Below are 19,497 nucleotides of genomic sequence, written 5' to 3' on the forward strand. Positions count from 1 at the left end.
TGGGCTGAGGTCAGTGGGAACTTATTTTTAGGTTATGGTTCTACTCAGAGAGTAGTGCAACTTTATTGAAGGGATCTGCATTAGACCTCACTCCAGCCAAGCCCTAGGCTGTTCATTCTGACCCTTGACCCGAAGGCAGAGAATGCTAAGTCAAGCTGCCCTAACTAGACAAGCACATCGGGCAAGCTTACCTTTCTTGGTTCCTGCTCACTTCTCTCTGGACTGAGTCCCTTTTTACATTCATATTAGCTAAGAAGTACATTAAGTTTACTTTTCTTTTTAGTATTTTATCAGGCAACCGTGATTCTCAGTAAGAGGGCAAATCCATCCTCCTAGTACCCAGTGCTACAAGTGGCACTGGGTCTCTTCTCTACGCTGTGTGTGCATGTACATGCACACGTGGAAGAGCTTACAGCTTTTAGTTAAAATGCATACACATAGTCCCAAAATGATAAGGCAGAAAGGCTAGCTGGGAAGCGGGGTCCCTTCTCTGATGGAATGCATCTCCAGAGCCTATGGCAGTACCATTTTGAGTAACTGAACTTGATAAAAAATGTAAAACAAACAAAAAAAAAACCAATACACTTTTAGTACAAATTATGAATGATGACAACCCATCCGTCGTGGTGGAAAAAGAATACTTCAGGAGTGTCTATTTCAAGTAGAACTCCCATACCCAAGGACTGGAATACAGGAAGATGAAACAAAGGTATTTAAAAAAACAAACAAACAAACTTTATCTTTTAAGTTGCAAAGTGCTGAATATGAAAAGAAGATATTTTAATAGTAAAATCCATAATCTGTAATGAATATATAATCATGTTTTTACTTTAAATCAGAGCTATTATCTTTCTGAAACAAAGACTAGATGGAAAAGAGTCACATGAGCATAGAGCAACACTCAGATTTCACTGCAGCACAGTTAGAATAAGAACGATCAGGCAGGGAAAAGTAACCGATGAGGATACAGTGAACCTAAATATATTACCACCAGAACTGCAAATGCAACAGTGCCCAGATAGCATTTCTCACCTGCCACTAGCACAAATTAAAAATATGGCAATATTTTGTGTTTTGGGGTATGTGTGCTCCACCACAGTGTGGATGGGAATGACATCAGTACAATGAAGAGAAGCAATAATGTCTGAACCTCAGTGGATTAGAAAACCAACTAATCCACAGCAGAAAGAATTATATATAAATCCACTTGGTAAAACGGTTTTAACAGGAATATGGGACAATAATTCTGAAATTATGTACTAGAATTAAACAAACAAGCAAATATTTCCAGATAATGAGAACTAGGCTTCTTACTGATTGAGAAATTACATATTAAGCAAAGGGGAATGCTACAATGAATCCTGCATCATTAAATTAAAACTAGTGGTATTAGATCAACAATAATAGATCATGAATTTATTATATATATATAATAAATGAATATAAAAGTGTATGTCTATGTGGGTGTTGTGTAATCCTTGAGTTTCCTCCAGGATTAAAACATTTCACCCTGTAGGAAGCTCCTTAAGCAGTAGGTAAACAACTTAAATCAGCTCCAGGAAGTCCCTGAAACTGACCAGATTCACTAGAATAAGCAATAAAAGTGGAGAGTTCCCCTCAGACTAAAGGAAGCTGAGCTTCAAAGACTCTTAGACGAGCCAAAACTTCAAAGAAGACTCTGAGATCAGACCAGCTGCCTGGAAGAAGCAGAAACCAGCTGGAAGTTTAGACCAACTGAGGCACCTGGAAAGGACACTCTCCAACTGTTATACCCTAGTCCCGAGGGAAACCTAGGAGAGCTCAGGAAGTGCAAAGTCCACCACAAGTGGGCATGGAAGTCTTTTTATTGAAAAACGAGTCAGAGTCGGATTGCAAACCTTCCCACAGTGCAGGATGGAGTGTGACCCTCAGTCCAGAAAGAATTGTGTTTCTATACAGCACAGTTAGGAATTCTTTGAATTCCAGGTGGATAAGGCAAGCCATAATTTTAACAGGATATCATTTGTTCAGGCAGAATTGCGCAGCCGAGAGGGGAATTCTCCTGACCTTAAGGGTTACCTTTATGGTGCTATCAGAGGCCAGTTTTATGACTGTCTGTGACCTCTGATCACCTCCTTTTTATGATTCAAACGTGGGACCCTAATCTTTTTTTGAGTTTGTTATTTCTTTCTCAAGCTCCCAAGGACAGGCGGCAGCCACACCTGGAGACTGCGGCTCATTTATTAGAGAGAGTGCTAGTTTATGGCGAAACAGAGGCAAGGGAGGCTGTCTCAACCTAACATTTGTGGCTCCTCTGGGTGTTTTCATTAAGGGGGCTTTATGGGTAGTGTCATTCTAATGACAGACTGGGTTCCCTCAAAGTGGCCAGGGAGGGAGCTCTGTGCTTGCTGCAGGAGGGTACAGTGTAGATGCCAACTGCCTACCTGCTTACTCACTGTGCTTGCCACAGACAGGAGGGGAAATTAGGAGCTTCTGCAGCAGAAGTGCAGAGGCAAACTGTCTGCACGGAACACTAAAGTCTCTTTGATGAGGCTTCCGAGAAGCAGAACAATTAACAGCAGACAGTTAGCATCAGTAATTCAGATTCCCACAGAACAGTGGGAAACTAAGACATATATACACACATATATATGATATATACATATGTATGTATATATCCTAGTGCTCTCTGTGAGAGACCCTAACATAATCCCTGTGGTATACAGACTATAACAAGGAAACTACCCACAATCCCCTTCTACTGGCATTCATGCCTTGACGTAACTCCTTCCAAGTGATTATGGGCAGGAACAGTGATTTGTGTCTAACAAAGTGACAAGGGTGAGAGGCCACCTCACTTTTGAGAGCACATTTCACTATAAAACATTATGTTGCTATAGGGTTTTGCTGTAGAGTCTTTCCATAACTGGCTTTAAACAAGTGGCCTTATTGGGAAAGAAGCCCATGTAGCATGGAGGTGAAACCAGTTGACAGCCACTATCAAGATGCTAAAGTTCTCTTTTGCCCTCATGAGGAGATTCTACCAATAGTGTCTATGAACAGAGCCTCATGATAAGAACTCTGGCACTCTGATCACAGTATTAAGAGATGCTAACCTGAGCACCAATTAAACTATGTCTACATTCTGAAAAAGAACAAACAGTACTATTTTCTAAGCTACTAGATTTATGGTAATGTTGTGCAGTAATAAACAGGTAGTACTATAATGTCAGCTATACACAGATGTAGGACACAGAATATGGTTGCTAAACTCAATTTTACAATAAAAAAAAATCAGAATTCCTAAGAAATGTCTGATTCTAGGACCAGGACAGGGGAAGTATGATGACGAACCTGGAACATCTGTGGTGTCAGAAAGTCTAGAAATGGTCAAGAGTATGAAGTCTTGTTAAAGGAAATCAGAAGCTATTCTGAAGGGGCTTTCTAATACCAAAAGTGGAATCACTTGAATAAAGAAATAAACATGGGCAATATTGGATTTCAAGGGAACTATAATGTGAGACTATTAGCTCACAGAAGTGAGTATTTCCTCACAAAAGCAGAATGTTAGTAATGGTTTCACACATCACACCAGTATTGGTTTCAAGCAAAATCTTCTAATATATACTAAAACCATTAAAAAAAAAATGACACACAGGATTCACAGACTCAAATAATCTTCTCCAATCCTTAAGGAAAAGATAAATTTCACATTGCAGAAACCCAGCAGATTTCAACAGTAGCTACGAAATTAAGGCTAGCCCTATCATGGTAAAGGAATAGACTAACATAATAAATCCTTGATATAATGCTAAGGACATATCTTTCATGTGGAATTCATTCAAAAATGCATAACTACAGTATGATCATGAGGGGAAAAATGGTAAAAAAAACAAAAATACCCAAATCATCATTTGTAGATATTCTACAAATTAACTGCCTGGAAATCTTCAGGATGTCATGAGAGAGAAAGGAGTGGGAAATGACACAGGTATGACGAGGTTAAAGAGAAGCAAAACCTAAACACAGCACAGGGCTCTGCTTAGTACTGTAAAGCAGAAAACTATATAACCATCAGTGTTATACAGTTGGCCAGTTAGGAGAAATCAATGTAAACAGTCATCAGAGTGATTTTATGGCAATTAAGAAACTTTGAATATATAAGTTTGAAAGGACAATAAGAATTTATTGATAGTTTTGTGAACTTGAGCCTCATGTGTGCCGGGCAAACCACACTTTACGCTATAATCCCAGTCCCGCCTAATCCTAATGTGGTAAACCTTGTTAAGAAATGTGTGTGTGTGTGTGTGTGTGTGTGTGTGTGTGTGTGTGTGTGTGTGTGTAGAGTAGAGGCCAATGTCAATGTCCAGATGTGTCCAACTGATTCTCACTGAATGGAACTTTCAGGTCTAACTAGACTGACTGACCAGCGAGCTCCAGGGATGCGCCGCTGTCTCTCCCTCCCCAGTGCTGGTGTGCCTGACTTTGACATGACTTATGGGTCTGCACACAGGACCTCACACTTGTTCAAGTGCTTTACTGCTGAAGCTATCTCTCCAGCATCAGAGAAATCTCATTCTTTACTGATCAATGAAATCACTCAGAGATATGCTTTAAAAGTACAACATCTGAATTAAATGGATCACAATGTTGATAAGTATACAACCTGAGGAGTGAATAAACTGGGAGAGGGCTAGAAGTCTTTCTTTACTACTGTAGTTAAAAAAAAAATCTTCAAATTGTTATTCTTTGGGAGCAAAGGAAATATACAGCACACTGACTTCTAGGGAGCAACACAGGAAATAAATGTATGTGATAGCTATGAAAACAATGGTTGTTGAATACAATTTACCAAATTAAAAAGAAATATAGCTACCAGTTAAAGTTTTTAAAATGATGGTAGTAAGATAGAAATTAAAGGAAACTGAATTAATTTAAAACAAGAGAAAAAAAAGCAGAAAAAGGGTTCATTTTGACTTAATCTTTACCAGGTTCATACTGTGTAACAGATTCATCTGAGTCAGTGATATTTAGGAGTGTTCAAGTACCAATCCAGGCAAAACATTCCTCAAGTGCACATTAACAACACTGCAACACTTGCCTTTTAAGGCTTGGCTCTGTCAGGTTGAGAGGGGCGCACTGTCTGTTCCTTCTCATCAGGGGTGGAGACTGCCCTTCTGACTCATTCTCAGGGTTAACAGTGTTACTCAAAACAGAACTGGTATCCACCAAGACCATGGACATTCTACTACCTAAAAATAATATTTTCACAAATATTTGTACAAGCATATGTAAAGATATGGAAATAAGTATGAGGTCAATACAGTTAACCATTCAAAGTGATCAAATTTTAAAACTTAAGAAATTCAATTTTGAGAGAAAGAGGAGCTAAAGTGTAAAATAAACCAAATGTAAGACATTACTTAGGGTTTTCATTCTTGTGATAAAGTCCATGATCAAAAGCAAGTAGGAGAGGAAAGTAGGTTTTCTTCACTCTGAGTTCCACAGCACAGTCCATCACAGAAGGAAATCAAGTCAGGAACCTGGAGGCAGCAGCTGATGCAGGGGCCGTGGAGGGTGCTGATTACTGACCAGTCTGCTTTCTTTCAGAATCCAGGACCAGCAGCCAAAGGACAGCTCCACTCACAGTGGGCTGGGCCCTTCCACATCAATCACTAATCTGGAAAATGCTTTACAGGATTTGCCTACAAGAGGCGTTTCTCCACAAGTCCTTCACCGCAATTGATTCTACCTTGTGTCAAGCTGGCATAAAACTATCTAGGACACCAATAAAAAGGTCTTCAATGTTTTGTCTCTGAAATCACAAAAGCTCTTTATGGCTTACCTCTTCACCTACACCAGTCTCTGCACACTCATTCGAAACATACACATCTGGTTACTCCGTGTGAGAAAGTCACCATGAGACAAGCAAAGATGCGTTATCCCTCTAACATACCTACTACCCACGCTCTTGGAATTCTTCTGCTTGGGGTCCCATTTATCTAGACTAGCCTTAGCATCAAAATTCTAGTGTTCTATAGACACAGTGAAATGTTGGTTCCAAGTAGAAAAACTTCTACATAAGAATGTCTCATGCTATAAAATCTCTGATGACAAAGAAAATTCCTCTGTCTGAACACTGAGGAATAAGTGGGAGAATTAGTTGTATAGAAATATGATTTTAAGAATGTGTTTAAAAATTCGCAGTTCAAGTCCAGGTACATATGGTAAATGGTGATTGCCATTTTAGTGGGTTTTCTCCTCTGATTTTGATTATTTACCATAACTATTATTTTAACAATCAGTTAAACAAAAGTAGACACTAACGCTAACAATCCTCCTTATCCATTAATCTAAAATTCTACCTACGTGCTACCTTTGCAATTTCCTCAAATCAAAATTTCTCACTGTACACTCTTAGCTTAGTGTCTGCTTTTAAAACCATTTGCCACAGACCTGTATCTGTTAACCTTTACATTTTTCTGATCCCATTAAATATAAGCTGCTGGACTGAGCCCCACTCTTATAAAACTTGTCTTCAGTAGAATAAATTCAATACAGTTCCCTATACATGCATTTAAAACATTAAATTCCTCCAAACACATAAAGAGAGGCCTTATCTGCCTAAACAATAAGCCATTACTAGATAACTTTATAGTAAAGGCTAACTCATGTTTTATATTTCAAATGCCCAAGATAATCTGTTACCTTCTCAATGTACAAACTTTCACTTCTGTTTCTATAGATGATAATATTCATACTATCTTAAAATTTTCATAAAAATGCCTGTTTCAACTGAAAATACACCACTGGTTAGGTGAAAAGAATACAGTTCTAAAACTCTGGCCTACCTGGTCTCCACTTTTCTGTTCTGTGGTGGGGATTATGAGTGCTTTCCTTTATCTTCTCATGAGCATCATCACCCACTTGAAAGATGCATGTACTGTCCAGGGAAGCACTTTCTTCTAGCATCAGGTTTTTACTGGGAGAACTACTCAAAGGTAGAGAACTCTTACGCATACTGTCCAAGGAAGAATTCTTCATGTTAGATGAACATATCTGAGATAAAGGTTTCAACACCTTCGTACAGAAGTCTGGCTTACTCTTGGCAGTTTTCTCATTCTCCAAATAGTTCTCCTTCTCAGTCTGTTGGGGGTCAAGGGCCTTAGCGAGGTCAGTGTTGGGTGTTATCTGCACTGTTCCATGGGTTTCAGGAGAACAACCTAGAGGGGTCTTTCTTTTCTTTAATTTGGATGTCTTTTCACTAACTGCTTTGGCCGGGTAGCTTCCTTCTTTTCCCACACTCACAGAGAAGGCATCTCTCTGTGACCCCACAGTGCTTTGTTTCTGCTTCTTAGGCAGGTTACTCAGATATCCAGGACCAGTATCTGCTTTGTTTGTACTGTGTCGTAAGCCAGAGTCTAAGGCGACAGACACCTGGGAAGGATCTGTTAACCACAAAACACATCTGTTCTTACCTCCTGTCACACTGTTCCCTGCCTTACATGATACCTTTTTCTTTGTATTTTTAACTAGTGTGCAAGGATCTTGAATTGGATCACAATGTTCCTTCTTGTTACTGTTGATTTCCCCAAAGTCACAACTTATAACATCTTGGCAATCTTTGACAGAGCTTTTAAAGCCACTCCCATCTTCAATAGTAGTCTCATATATTTGGTTCATTTGAGAAATGATTTCTGATATATTAACCTTCTGACAGAGCTTCTTATTTAGTGGGTCATGTGCACTTCCTCCACCATTGTCATGTCCTTGGGTGATTTTAGAAACTATTTCTGTCTTTCGATTTATCTTTTGTCTAAGCTTCTTATCTACTCTTGAATCACCTTGACAAGCAGGCTGCATATTAGGGTCATGTTTTTTCAACCCCAAGAGCATTTCAGACTTAAAATTATATGACTTTGCACTATCTTTGTTACAAAAAGCAGGCATATCAAACTCACTTAAGTCTTTTAAAGTTACAAGAATGTCCTTATCCTTTTGTAGCAAGAAAGACTTATCCTTTTCTGAACAATGAACACCTTTGTCACTACTTAAACAATTCACTCCAGAAATTACTTCTCTCTTGCGATTTACGTTCTGCCTAGAATTTTTGCTAATTTGAGACACATTCTGAGCAGGGTATATACCAGGAATTTGCTTGTGTGGATCCAGAACATTCTGGGTCTTATAGTCACGCAAGCTTCCATTATCTCTTGTGAAGAGAAGAGGTGTTTCAAGTTCTTCTGAAGCTTCTGGGCTTCCCCTGGTGGTTTCTTTATCTGCTTGGGTTTGGACGGGAAAGTTGCCTTTTTCTAGGACGTGAATATCTTTATCATTGTCTTCATATATTTGGTTCGTGATAGAAATGATTTTTGTTCTTCGATTTATTTTCTGCTTAGTCTTCTTTGTTTGATTTTGTTGAGCATTAACATACTTGCTCAAGCCCAACATTGTCTGAGTCTCATGGTCACATACATTTTCTCTGATGGAAAGACCAGCTATATGAAAATTTGTAACTTCTAGGTTTTCAGAAATGATGTCTTTATCTTCTTGATTTGGAAATAAGTTTTCTTTTTCTGATTCATGAATCAAAAATGTCTGTCGAGAAGGCTTACTTAAATTACAATGTAGGGTGTTCTGAGACAGATCAAATTTACCATCTTGAAGGAATTGGACTGAATGTCCAGAGAAAGGGTATGTTTTCTCTTGCTCACCTATTATATATGTTTGCCTCCTTTTTTTATTTCGAATGTTCTCCTGATCTGAGCTGTTCTCCTGATCTGAGCTATTCTGGAGGGTTATTTTCTTCTGCAGGTTTACCTGTGATGGCTTCCCAGTACTGGAAATGCAGTTTGGATCTTCTGAATCCCCTCTGCCATCTAGAACACCACAGCCTCTTTCTGGTCTGGTTTCATCAGTCTTTTCCTCAGCATCTACTTTTGAACTATCTTTACATTTTCTCTTTGAGCTTTCTCTCCTTTTATCAGAGCTTGCACCTTTCACTTTTCTGAAAGTCTCCTTTCTACAATCTGCCTTTTTCATATTTTGATTTTTATTGCTTTTTGAAACTGTTACAATCTTGCCTATATCAGTAGCAGTTAACTCCACACCAGCGGCTTCCGACACAGTGTTCTGGAAATGAAAGTTGTCAATGTTCTTCTGCACTTGCTCTGTGTGCTTTGCATAAGGCTCACTGGAAGATTCAGAAGGTAAGTCAAGAAAACACTCTGCATTTCTTTGTGTGTTATTACTGGTTTCATTAGTATGGCCATTTGTCTCATTATTCCAATTTGATCCTGCACTTGAAATTGATTGGTGATCTAAATCTGTCACATATAGTATGTCTGCAGTTGAAGACACACACTTCTTCCTCTGAGTAATGTTTTTAAGTGTTAATTTTTCTTCCCTTCTGAGGTTGGGAGATGGACCAGATTTCACCTCACTCAGAGAACTCTTAGGACTTTGATCTGAGTGACAATGGCTCTCTACAAAATAAAGAAAAACAAAAAATAAGTAATAATCTACAGTAAACGAAGAAGATACTTAGCTGTTTCATAGAGAAGATTTCTGACAATCTGTTCTTCTCTGACCCTTATATTATTCGGAATTCATGCTAATAAAACTTAGACTAACTGGAGTACTCACAGGTCACATGTTACATCTGAATCCATGGGAAATGCATACTACTGGGCATTCATTCAGCCTCTGCCCCAAGATTGGAATGGGTATGTACAACAATGGAGTCATTAATTCCTACTTCTAGAGCTGAAGGAGACCATGACCTCAAATAATAACAGTAACTCTGGTGGGGAGCTTACCTAAGACTGTGGAAAGGAAAAATACCTTGCTCTAAGCTCATAACAGTTAGCGTTCTGTATTCTAGTCTGTTAATATTTAACAAGTACGTAAGCACCATAGACTACAGTACAGGATTATCGATTAGGAAGACCATGTAATGAAATTAAGCATCATCATGTCTTCTTACTAAGTCATTACTCAAGTTCATTAGCACTATGACATTTTCATTTCTGTTGCTCTGATAAAATAGAGACAATAGCACCTTAAAGGAGAATTTATTTGGTTCACAGTTCTTGGCTACAGCCCACCATTGCATGGAAATCAAAGTGGCAGGAATCTGAAGCAGATAGCCACCCACATCCAGAGTCTTGAGAAGAGAGCAATGAATGATACAAGCTTGTACTCAGTTTGCCTTCTTCACTCTTAAATAGCTCAGGATCTCCTGCCAAGGAAATTGTACCACCCACAGTAGACAATTCTTCCCAACTCAATAAAATCAAGGTAATCCTCCATAGTCATGTTCACAGGCAAACTTGATCTAGACTATTTCTCATTGAGATTCTCTTTCCAGATGATTCTAGACTATGTCAGCTTGATAATCAAAGCTAACCATCATAATCTCTAATTGGTTATGATCTTGAAAAAGTCACTATGTTCACCTAGCTGAACATTTTTCATATCCATGAAAAGGAAATGAAACTAAACAAATAAATGTAATGGGCATTTTCAAATTACAAGCTAAGCAAAATGGAGAGCTTAGTCCTGCTCATTTTTGAAGACTGCTTCTTGACTCACAGTATTAGGGGCCCATGGATCTGACATTTGTCAGGACATTTACTTCAAGTGGAAATTTTCACCAGTAGTTTTAAATGGTAGAAGTTAGCAAGTACAAGTCACCAATACAAGAGATCTACCTAACAACTGATGAACTGTTTATACATTGTTGCCCTTAAGAAAAGCTACATAAAGTTTTTAAAAACAATCTTACCATTAGGAAGTACATCAACACTTGAAGTATGTTCTGAATGACCTGAACCACAGGTTTCCTGATGATCTTCTTTAGGAAGGAATGCTTCCAAATTACATTGATGTAAGGATAAAGGTTGTCTTGATACCAAAGAGGTAGTATCAGGTGAGGTCTTTGATATAATTCTGTTGCTACAGTTTGTATTCGATTTATCATCAGCACCACCACCATCATCATTTTCTGAAGTTAATAGAACCCTAAAGGCAAGGGAGAATGAAATAAGAAATTCTGTGTTTTACAAAAATTACATAGAAAGAAAAGGGTATCACTATACTTGTGCCAATAGTCTGACCATTTAAAAAATGGAAAAATTATTTGAAGAACAAGTAAAAACTTGATAAATAGAACACAAGGATTATTAAAGAGATGGATAGGGGCTGGAGAGATGGCCTAGAAGTTAAGAGCAAGTACTACTCTTCCTAAGGACCTGAGTTTGGCTCTACCACCCACACTGGGCAGCCCACAACCACTTTTAACTTCAACCCTGGGAGGATCAGTCTCTACTCTCCATGAGCATCTGCACTCACATACATGCACATGCTTACATACACACACACACACACACACACACATACACATAAAAATAATATTTTTTTTTCAAAAAAATAGCATATTCTCCTGGTCTACAAAGCGAGTCCCAGGACAGTCAGGGCTATACAGAGAAACCCTGTCTCGAAAAACCAAAAGAGAAAAAAAAAAAAAAAAGCATATTCTCAAAACCTCTCTGCATTAAAGTTATCAGCTGAGGTAACTTTTTTAAGCTTTTAAGGAAAAATAATACCACTTGGTAATATGCTTCCTGAATTAGAAAAGAATGTTTATCAGACAGCATAACTGAAATACCTAAACCTGAAAAATAATCGCAACAAAAGAAAATTAATAATTTTTATTATATACATATTTAATACACCTTTAAAGCATCAATAATTTTGTGATGCAGAGAAGGAATTCTAAAAATAGATCATAGAGAGACATGGCTCAGCAGATAAGGTATTTGCCTTGGAAATCCTAATGACATGGGTTCAATTCCTAGGACCCATGTAAAAGTGGAAATAGAATCCACCAAATTGTTTTCTGATTGTCACAGATATGCCATGTATTTGAACCCCATCACACACACATCATGTGTATATACCCCATATACATATATATATATATATATATATATATATATATATATATATATATATATATATGTGTGTGTGTGTGTGTGTGTGTGTGCGTGTGTATGAGGTATATATATCTTCCTCATATATGAATAAAAAATAAATATTCATCATACTAATAAAGGAGTATCTTTTTAATAGCAAAAAAAGAAAATCCCACATGATTAATTCAATAGCTATTCACAAAGAAACTCTCAACAATGAGTTTTTGAGCTTTCTTTTTTCTGAGACAGTCTTATTGTGCAGAACAGCTGCTCTTGACTTACTATAATTTGACACTTTAGATGACTGAAGAAAGAGAACTGGAGGGATTATTTAAAGAAAAGTTAAAAACCTGACCAAGAAATAAGAAATCTGAATGTCTAAATTTTAGCAAGAGAAATGGGATGTTATCAAAAACGTTTTGAAAAAAAACAAAAACAAAAACAAAAACAAACAAACAAACAAAAAAAACCTATAGGCTTAGGGCCAGTTAGAAAGCCCATTGGGTAATAGTGGTTGCCATACAAGTCTGGGGACCTGGATTTGATCCCTAGAGCCTTGGAAGGAAAAATATGACCATTAAAAGTTGTCCTCTGACCTCTCACAGGTTCTGTGGCACACCTATACTCACACCCACCATACACATGCATATGTATACAATAATAAAGAATAAACAGATGGAAAAAAACTTTGGGCTTAGATAACTTCTCCCAAGCTTTTAGTTAATGCCTTGAACTTGTGATATTTTGTCTCATCCTGGAACTTTATTAATCTGACAAGGTCTAGAAAATCCAAGTGTTCAGATCATACTGATCAGTGAGAGCAGAGTAGGAATGCCTGTTGTTGGAAAAACTGTTGTCAGCAGCCTGCACACCGGATGCCACCATGATCATCCCAGTGTGCTGCTTCACCTGCAGGAAGATCGTAGGCAGCAAATGGGAAACCTACCTGGGTCTGCTGCAGGTCGGGTACACTAAGGGGGATGCCCTGGACGCTCTGGGTCTACAGCACTACTGCTGCCGCTGCATGCTGCTGGTACATGTGGATCTGACTGAGAAACTGCTGAATTATGCACCCCTAGAGAAGTGACTGCTGGAGCCTGCCCTCCTCTACTGGTCAAGGGCAGTCTGTCTTGCTGTATTCAAACTGAGCTTTTGGGGATGTCGGTGTACTGCCTGGCTGTGGCACTGTGGCTAAGTCCTGTCATCCTGGAAGGAACTGTTTAATAAAGATCTTTGCAGAACTACCAACAGGTGTCAAAAATAAAAATAAAAAAAGAATGCCTGTTGTTTTAACTTTTGAACAACTTTGAACAAGTAGCTATTGCAATAAAGTAAGAAAAAAGAAAAGAGAAATGGCTTGCAAAGGGGAAAGAAAAATGGTTCTTTTATACAAATAACAAAAGTATATTAATAGAAAATTCGAAGAGATAGCCCCAATAAACTGCTAGAATTAACAAGTTCACTGGAAACAGGCCAGTACCTGAAAATTAATTGTATTGTTGCAAGCTAACATCAAGAAGAAAACATAATTTAAGAAACAACAGTATCAAGTGTCCTGAAACATGCCTGTAACCCCAGCATTCCAGAAGTGGAAGCAGAGTTACAGTAATTAAAGGGCAGCCTCAGCTACATGAAATCTTGGCTTAAACGACCAAAACAAAGGAATTCCTTTAACACAACTCTAAAATATCAAGCAAGTTGGAAAGAATCCAGCATATGGAATAACTTTGTATAAAAAAAAAAACCTATAAAACATAGAAGAAAACACATAATAGCTAAGTAGACCAAGTGATACAGTGTACTTATAGATGAAACTATTATATAAAATTTCTATTTTCCTCAAACTGAACATATTCTCATTTATTGTTTATTAACAGAATCTCAGATATTTCGATTTTACCAATAAAGACTCGGGAACCAGAAGCCTGATAGCTCAGAGAGGCATAGAAAACACTCACCCGACCTCCTTCCTTAGCTGATGTTCCACTCTATCTCAAAAACCCTTCAAACTGAATGTCCCTCCCTTCTACTTCCTGTCTGTCTCTCCATCTGTCCTCCTGACTTCCTCTTACTCTCTATGGTGTTTTCCTATGTTCATTCCTTGTCAACTGGTTGCTTGCACTTGACCTATGGTCGACTTTATATAATCCTGTTTACAATAAACAGAAAGTTCTTGAATATGGGTGTTAGGGCTGAGCCACACCACAACTAGAAACAGTTTTTCCAGTAAATAACATAGTCTCAGGGTTCATAGTGTGACCAAATTATCCTGCAATGCCTAAGAAATTTTCCACATATCCCTTTGTGTGTGTGTTTGTGTGTGTGTGTGTTAGGGGAGGGGCGTGGCAAAATGCTAGACTACTTACAAAATGCAAAGGACCAAAATAGTCATACTAATATTGAGAAATGAAAAGATACAGACTGAAACAATAAGACTTATGTGAAAAATAATCATTTAGGCATCATGGTAGTGACAGGATCCACATACAAGAGCAATGAGGGTTTCAGTCAGCACCAGCCTGGGTGGTCGCATGGTCCCCAGAAGACTCTCCACTCTGAACGCGCCGTAGCACACCCAGGATCTTAGGATAACTGGTGAGTGGAATGCAACATCTGTTCCAAAACAACCGGGAGGAGCCTGTGACAGCAGGAATAGAGACACAGGAAACCCGCCCAACCAGTGGCTCGAGTTCTTTCCAGTAAGTGCTAGCCCTGGACCACTATGGGCATGAACTCAGCAGACAGTCCCACAGTCCCCAGAGGACTCTCCACACCACTGGTGCCCTAGGAAGCCCAAGAGCCTAGGATCATTGAAGAGAGTCAGCCTCAAGAGAGGGCTCTGACCCAGGGTCTTATATCACACCTCTCTCAGAGACCAGTCTGCGCAGGAGAGCACACAGGTCAAAGAAGCAACAGAGCTTCTTGGACAGGGTCCGTTTGGGTCTTCATCCTCAGCCAGGAGACAGAGCTGAGACCCTGACTTCTGGGCAACTTCCCTGCCAGAGAAGATTCAGCCTCCAGGGAGGGCTCTGACTCTGGGACTCAGGTGAGAACACACCATCTTGTATCCAGGATCTCTCAGAGACCAGTCTTCCCAGGAGAGTAGGTGGGCCTCAGGAAAAAACAGAGCTTCTTGGACAGGGTCCCTTTGGGCCTCATCTTCAGACAGGAGGCAGATCTGAGCTCTAGACCTCTGTGCACCTTCCCTGCAAGACAAGAGCTTGCCTGCAGAGTGCTCTGACCACTGGGACTCAAGAAGGGAGTTAGATTCCCAGGAGTGTTGACAGAGGCTAACAGAATCACAGGAGGAGCAAGCTCCAGCCAGAGACAGCTAGAACATCTAACACCAGAGATTACCAGATGGTTCAACGCAAATGTAAGAATCTTACTAACAGAAACCAAGACCACTCAGCATCATCAGAACCCAGTATGCCCACCAAAGCGAGTCCTGAATATCCCAACACACCCGAAAAGCAAGATTTGGATTTAAAATCATATCTCATGATGCTGGTGGAGGATTTTAAGAAGGTCATTAATAACTCACTTAAAGAAATACAGGAGAACACTGCTAAACAGGTAGAAGACCTTAAAGAGGAAGCACAAAAATCTCTTAAAGAACTACAGGAAAACACAACCAAAGAGGTGATGGAACTGAACAAAACTATCCAAGATCTAAAAAAGGAAGTACAAACAATAAAGAAAACCCAAAGGGAGACAACTCTGGAAATAGAAATCCTAGGAAGGAAATCAGGAACCATAGATGCAAACATCAGCAACAAAATACAAGAGATGGGAGAGAGAATCTCAGGTGCAGAAGATTCCATAGAAAACATGGACACAACAATCAAAGAAAATGTAAAATGCAAAAAGATACTAACTCAAAACATCCACGAAATCCAGGACACAATGAGAAGACCAAACCTAAGGATAAAAGGTATAGATGAAAATGAAGATTTTTCAACTTAAAGGGCCAGTAAACAAAATTTTATCTTCAACAAAATTATAGAGGAAAACTTCCCTAACCTAAAGAAAGAGATACCCACGAACATAAAAGAAGCCTACAGAACTCCAAATAGACTGGACCAGAAAAGAAATTCCTCCATACACACAATAATCAAAACAACAAGCGATAGATAAACAATATACAATAAAATATCAACAAAAAACAAAAATAAAACAATAAAGATAGAAAATTAAAAGCAGTAAAGGAAAAAAAAATCAAGTAACATATAAAGGCAGACCTATTAGAATTACACCAGACTTCTCACCAGAGACTATGAAAGCTACAAGATCCTGGACAGATGCTATACAGGCCCTAAGAGAAAACAAATGACAGCCCAGGCTACTATACCCAGCAAAACTCTCAATTATCGTAGATGGAGAAAACATAGTATTCTATGACAAAATCAAATTCACACAATACCTTTCCAAAAATCCAGCCCTTCAAAGGATAATAAAGGGAAAACTCCAATACAAGTAGAGAAATTATGCCCCAGAAAAAGCAAGAAGGTAATCCTTCAACAAACCTAAAAGAAGATAGCCTCAAGTACAGAATCCCAACTCTAACAACAAAAATAACAGGAAGCGAAAATTACTTTTCCTTAATATCTCTTAATTGCAATGGACTCAATTCCCCAATAAGAAGACATAGACTAACAGACCGGCTACACAAACAGGACCCAACTTTTTGCTCCTTACAGGAAACCCACCTGGGACAAAGACAGAGACTACCTCAGGTAAAAGGATGGAAAACAATTTTCCAAGCAAATGGTCCAAAGAAATAAGCTGGAGTAGCCATTCTAATATCAAATAAAATTGGCTCCCAACCCAAAGTTATCAAAAAAGACAAGGAGGGGCATTTCATACTCATCAAAGGTAAAATCTTCCAAGATGAACTCTCAATTCTGAATATCTATGCTGCAAATGCAAGGGCATCCACATTCATTAAGTAAACTTCAGTAAAGCTCAAAGCACACATTGCACTCTACACAATAATAGAGGGAGAGTTCAACACCCCACTCTCATCAATGGACAGATCGTGGAAACACAAACTAAACAGAGACACATTGAAACTAACAGAAGTCATGAAAGAAATGGATTTAACAGATATCTACAGAACATTTTATCCTAAAACAAAAGGATATACCTTTCTCTCAGCGCCTCATGGAACCTTTTCCAAAATAGTCCATATAATTGGTCACAAAATGAGGCTCAACAGATACAAAAATATGGAAAGAGGTCTGCACCCCTATAGGAGGGACAACAATATGAACTAACCAGTATCCCCCAAAGCTTGTGTCTCTAGTTGCATTTGTAGAAGAGGATGGCCTAGTTGGCCATCAATAGGAGGAGAGGCCCTTGATCTTGCAAAGATCAAATGCCCCAATACAGGGGAATGCCAGGGCCAGGAAGCAGGAGTGGGTGGATTGGCAAGCAGGGCAGGGGGAGGGTATAGGGGACTTCGGGATAGCATTTGAAATGTAAATGAAGAAAATATCTAATAAAAATTGTTTTTGAAAACAAAAAGATGTTAATGAATAAATCAAATAACCTAAAAAAAAAAAAACCCATGACTATTTTCAATTTGATATATTTTATCCTGTTTCAATTCCAGAAAGCTTATCTCTACTACTTCTTAAAACAATAATTTGTCTATACTTTTTACTTTTTCCAATTTTCAGATGCCTTTTATTTGATATAGTAATATTTAATTCTTTTTTCTCTTTTATAATTTCTCTGTTTTTTAAATAAAGTCCCTCAGTTTTGTCCTAACTGTGTTTGTTTGTTAGCTGCATCCATCCTAATCCTAATTCAATCAATTACATTCTTCATTTATACTACGATGTTTTAGCATCTAGAGTCTCCCCTTCTAACCTTAATGTAACCACACCTTCTAATAGTGCCACTCCCAGGTCCAGGCTTATAGAAACCATTACAGTGGGTCAGAGCTGTTATTGTTTTGTGTTTCTAGTGTGGAAATTTCATTGGCCTTGCACTATTTATTGAAAATACTACCCTTCCCTTACCTAATGACTATTTCATCTGTATCATAATGAACTGACCAGATGGATATGAAAGAGTCTGTTTCAAATGTAATAACTATTTGAGTTACCCTCCTACTACAGATAACTTAAAAACTTGGACAAAAGTATAAGAAGCAATTATTTTCAGGTTGTAGAAAATAAGGATAGAACTGTAAACTTGAAATAAAGAAAAAAATGTACTTTTTTCTGAAAAAACAAAAACAAACAAAAAACAAGGTCAATGAGTTCAGAAATATTTGAAATATGGGATACAGCTGGCCAAGAATGGAATCACAGCCTAGCACCAATGTACTACCAAGAAGCACAAGCAGTCATAGTTGTGTATGATATCATATATGAGGCGTCCTTTGAGAGAGCAAAAAACTGGGTTAAAGAACTTCAAAGGCAAGTAAGTCCTAATATTGTGATAGCTTTGTCAGGAAACAAAGCTGACTTAGCAAATAAAAGAGCCATTGACTTCCAGGAAGCACAGTCCTATGCAGTCTTATTATTTATGGAGACATCAGCTAAGACACCAATGAATGTAAATGAAGTATTTATGGCAATAGCTAAAAAGCTGCCAAAGAATGAACCACAGAATCTAGGCGCAAACTCGGCCAGAGGATGAGGAGTAGACTTTACTGAGCCTGCACAGCCAGCCAGAAGCCAGTGTTGTAGCAACTGAGCTCCAGTGTGAACTCCCTAAATGGCAAAAACCATGGAGTTGGGAGCATTTAGTCAGCCCAGTGTGACTTCCAAAAAGAGACTGTGGTAGAATCAAGTTTCTAATACTGAATTATTTTGAGTGTTTTGAACTTATTTTTTAATAACATGCATGTGCTCCTCCGGCAGTAGAAAGGAAAATGAGGACTGTGTGGACGCTTGTTCCATGAGAAAGTGCAGGAGAACAGCTCATCTCCAGTGGGTATGGACCCACTCTTAACCCACCCAGTCTCCAAACTGGGATAATAGTCAGGTATGACATATTCAAAATTACTAATGTATGCTTTAGAAAAACATTTTTAGAAGACTAAAAATATTTATGCTTAACAAAACTCAAGCAAATGGTGTTAATTTGATTGTCTTTAAAAGTCTACGTTTCACATATTAATAAAGCAATCCCAAGAAAACAGTCCTGCATCTCCAGAAAGAAGGAATGAATATCGGTGACATCTTAATTTTATTCAGTCCCGTTACTTCTTAAAAATTGATCGAAAAAAAAAAAAGTCACATGTAACCCCATCCTATTTTAGGAATATGAAACTGACAAGTGCATTTTAATGGATAGTAGTCCCTTCATATGAACTTTTAAAAAAAGTGGAAACAAACCAGTTATCTGCTTTCTATTTAATCACCATTGACTATTCCATAGAGGAATGTCTGGAACAGGGAGGGGGCTCTGGTTCCCTTTGGGCATAATTAGTCAGTGCACTAACAATTAGGTACATTTAAAAAAAGAAAAGCCGGGCATGGTGGCGCAGGCCTTTAATCCCCCCAGCACTTGGGAGGCAGAGGCAGGC

General features: G+C 38.5%; 2 protein-coding genes across 2 annotated transcripts in view; one reads left to right on the forward strand and one right to left on the reverse strand.

Moving 5' to 3' along the window:
- Positions 1–5,058: 5,058 nt before the first annotated feature.
- Positions 5,059–19,497, reverse strand: part of LOC110336651 (shugoshin 2-like) — a 24,342-nt gene continuing 9,903 nt past the window's right edge. The window contains exons 5-7 of the mRNA XM_021219338.1: positions 10,766–11,001; positions 6,831–9,464; positions 5,059–5,231 (exon numbers count right to left, since the gene is read on the reverse strand). Of these exons, the coding sequence (XP_021074997.1) occupies positions 5,059–5,231; positions 6,831–9,464; positions 10,766–11,001 (3,043 nt within the window). The remainder of the gene's footprint in view (positions 5,232–6,830; positions 9,465–10,765; positions 11,002–19,497) is intronic.
- LOC110336652 (DNA-directed RNA polymerases I, II, and III subunit RPABC5-like) lies at positions 12,838–13,041 on the forward strand. The gene has a single exon (XM_021219339.1). The coding sequence runs from the start codon at positions 12,838–12,840 to the stop codon at positions 13,039–13,041; it is 204 nt and encodes a 67-aa protein (XP_021074998.1).

The sequence above is a fragment of the Mus pahari genome, chromosome 19 (genome assembly GCF_900095145.1).
Source record: "Mus pahari chromosome 19, PAHARI_EIJ_v1.1, whole genome shotgun sequence".
Lineage (NCBI taxonomy): Eukaryota > Metazoa > Chordata > Mammalia > Rodentia > Muridae > Mus > Mus pahari.

Coding starts and splice junctions, on each gene's coding strand:
- LOC110336652 (XM_021219339.1), top strand. CDS start 12,838: ATGATCATCCCAGTGTGCTGCTTCACCTGCAGGAAGATCGTAGGCAGC.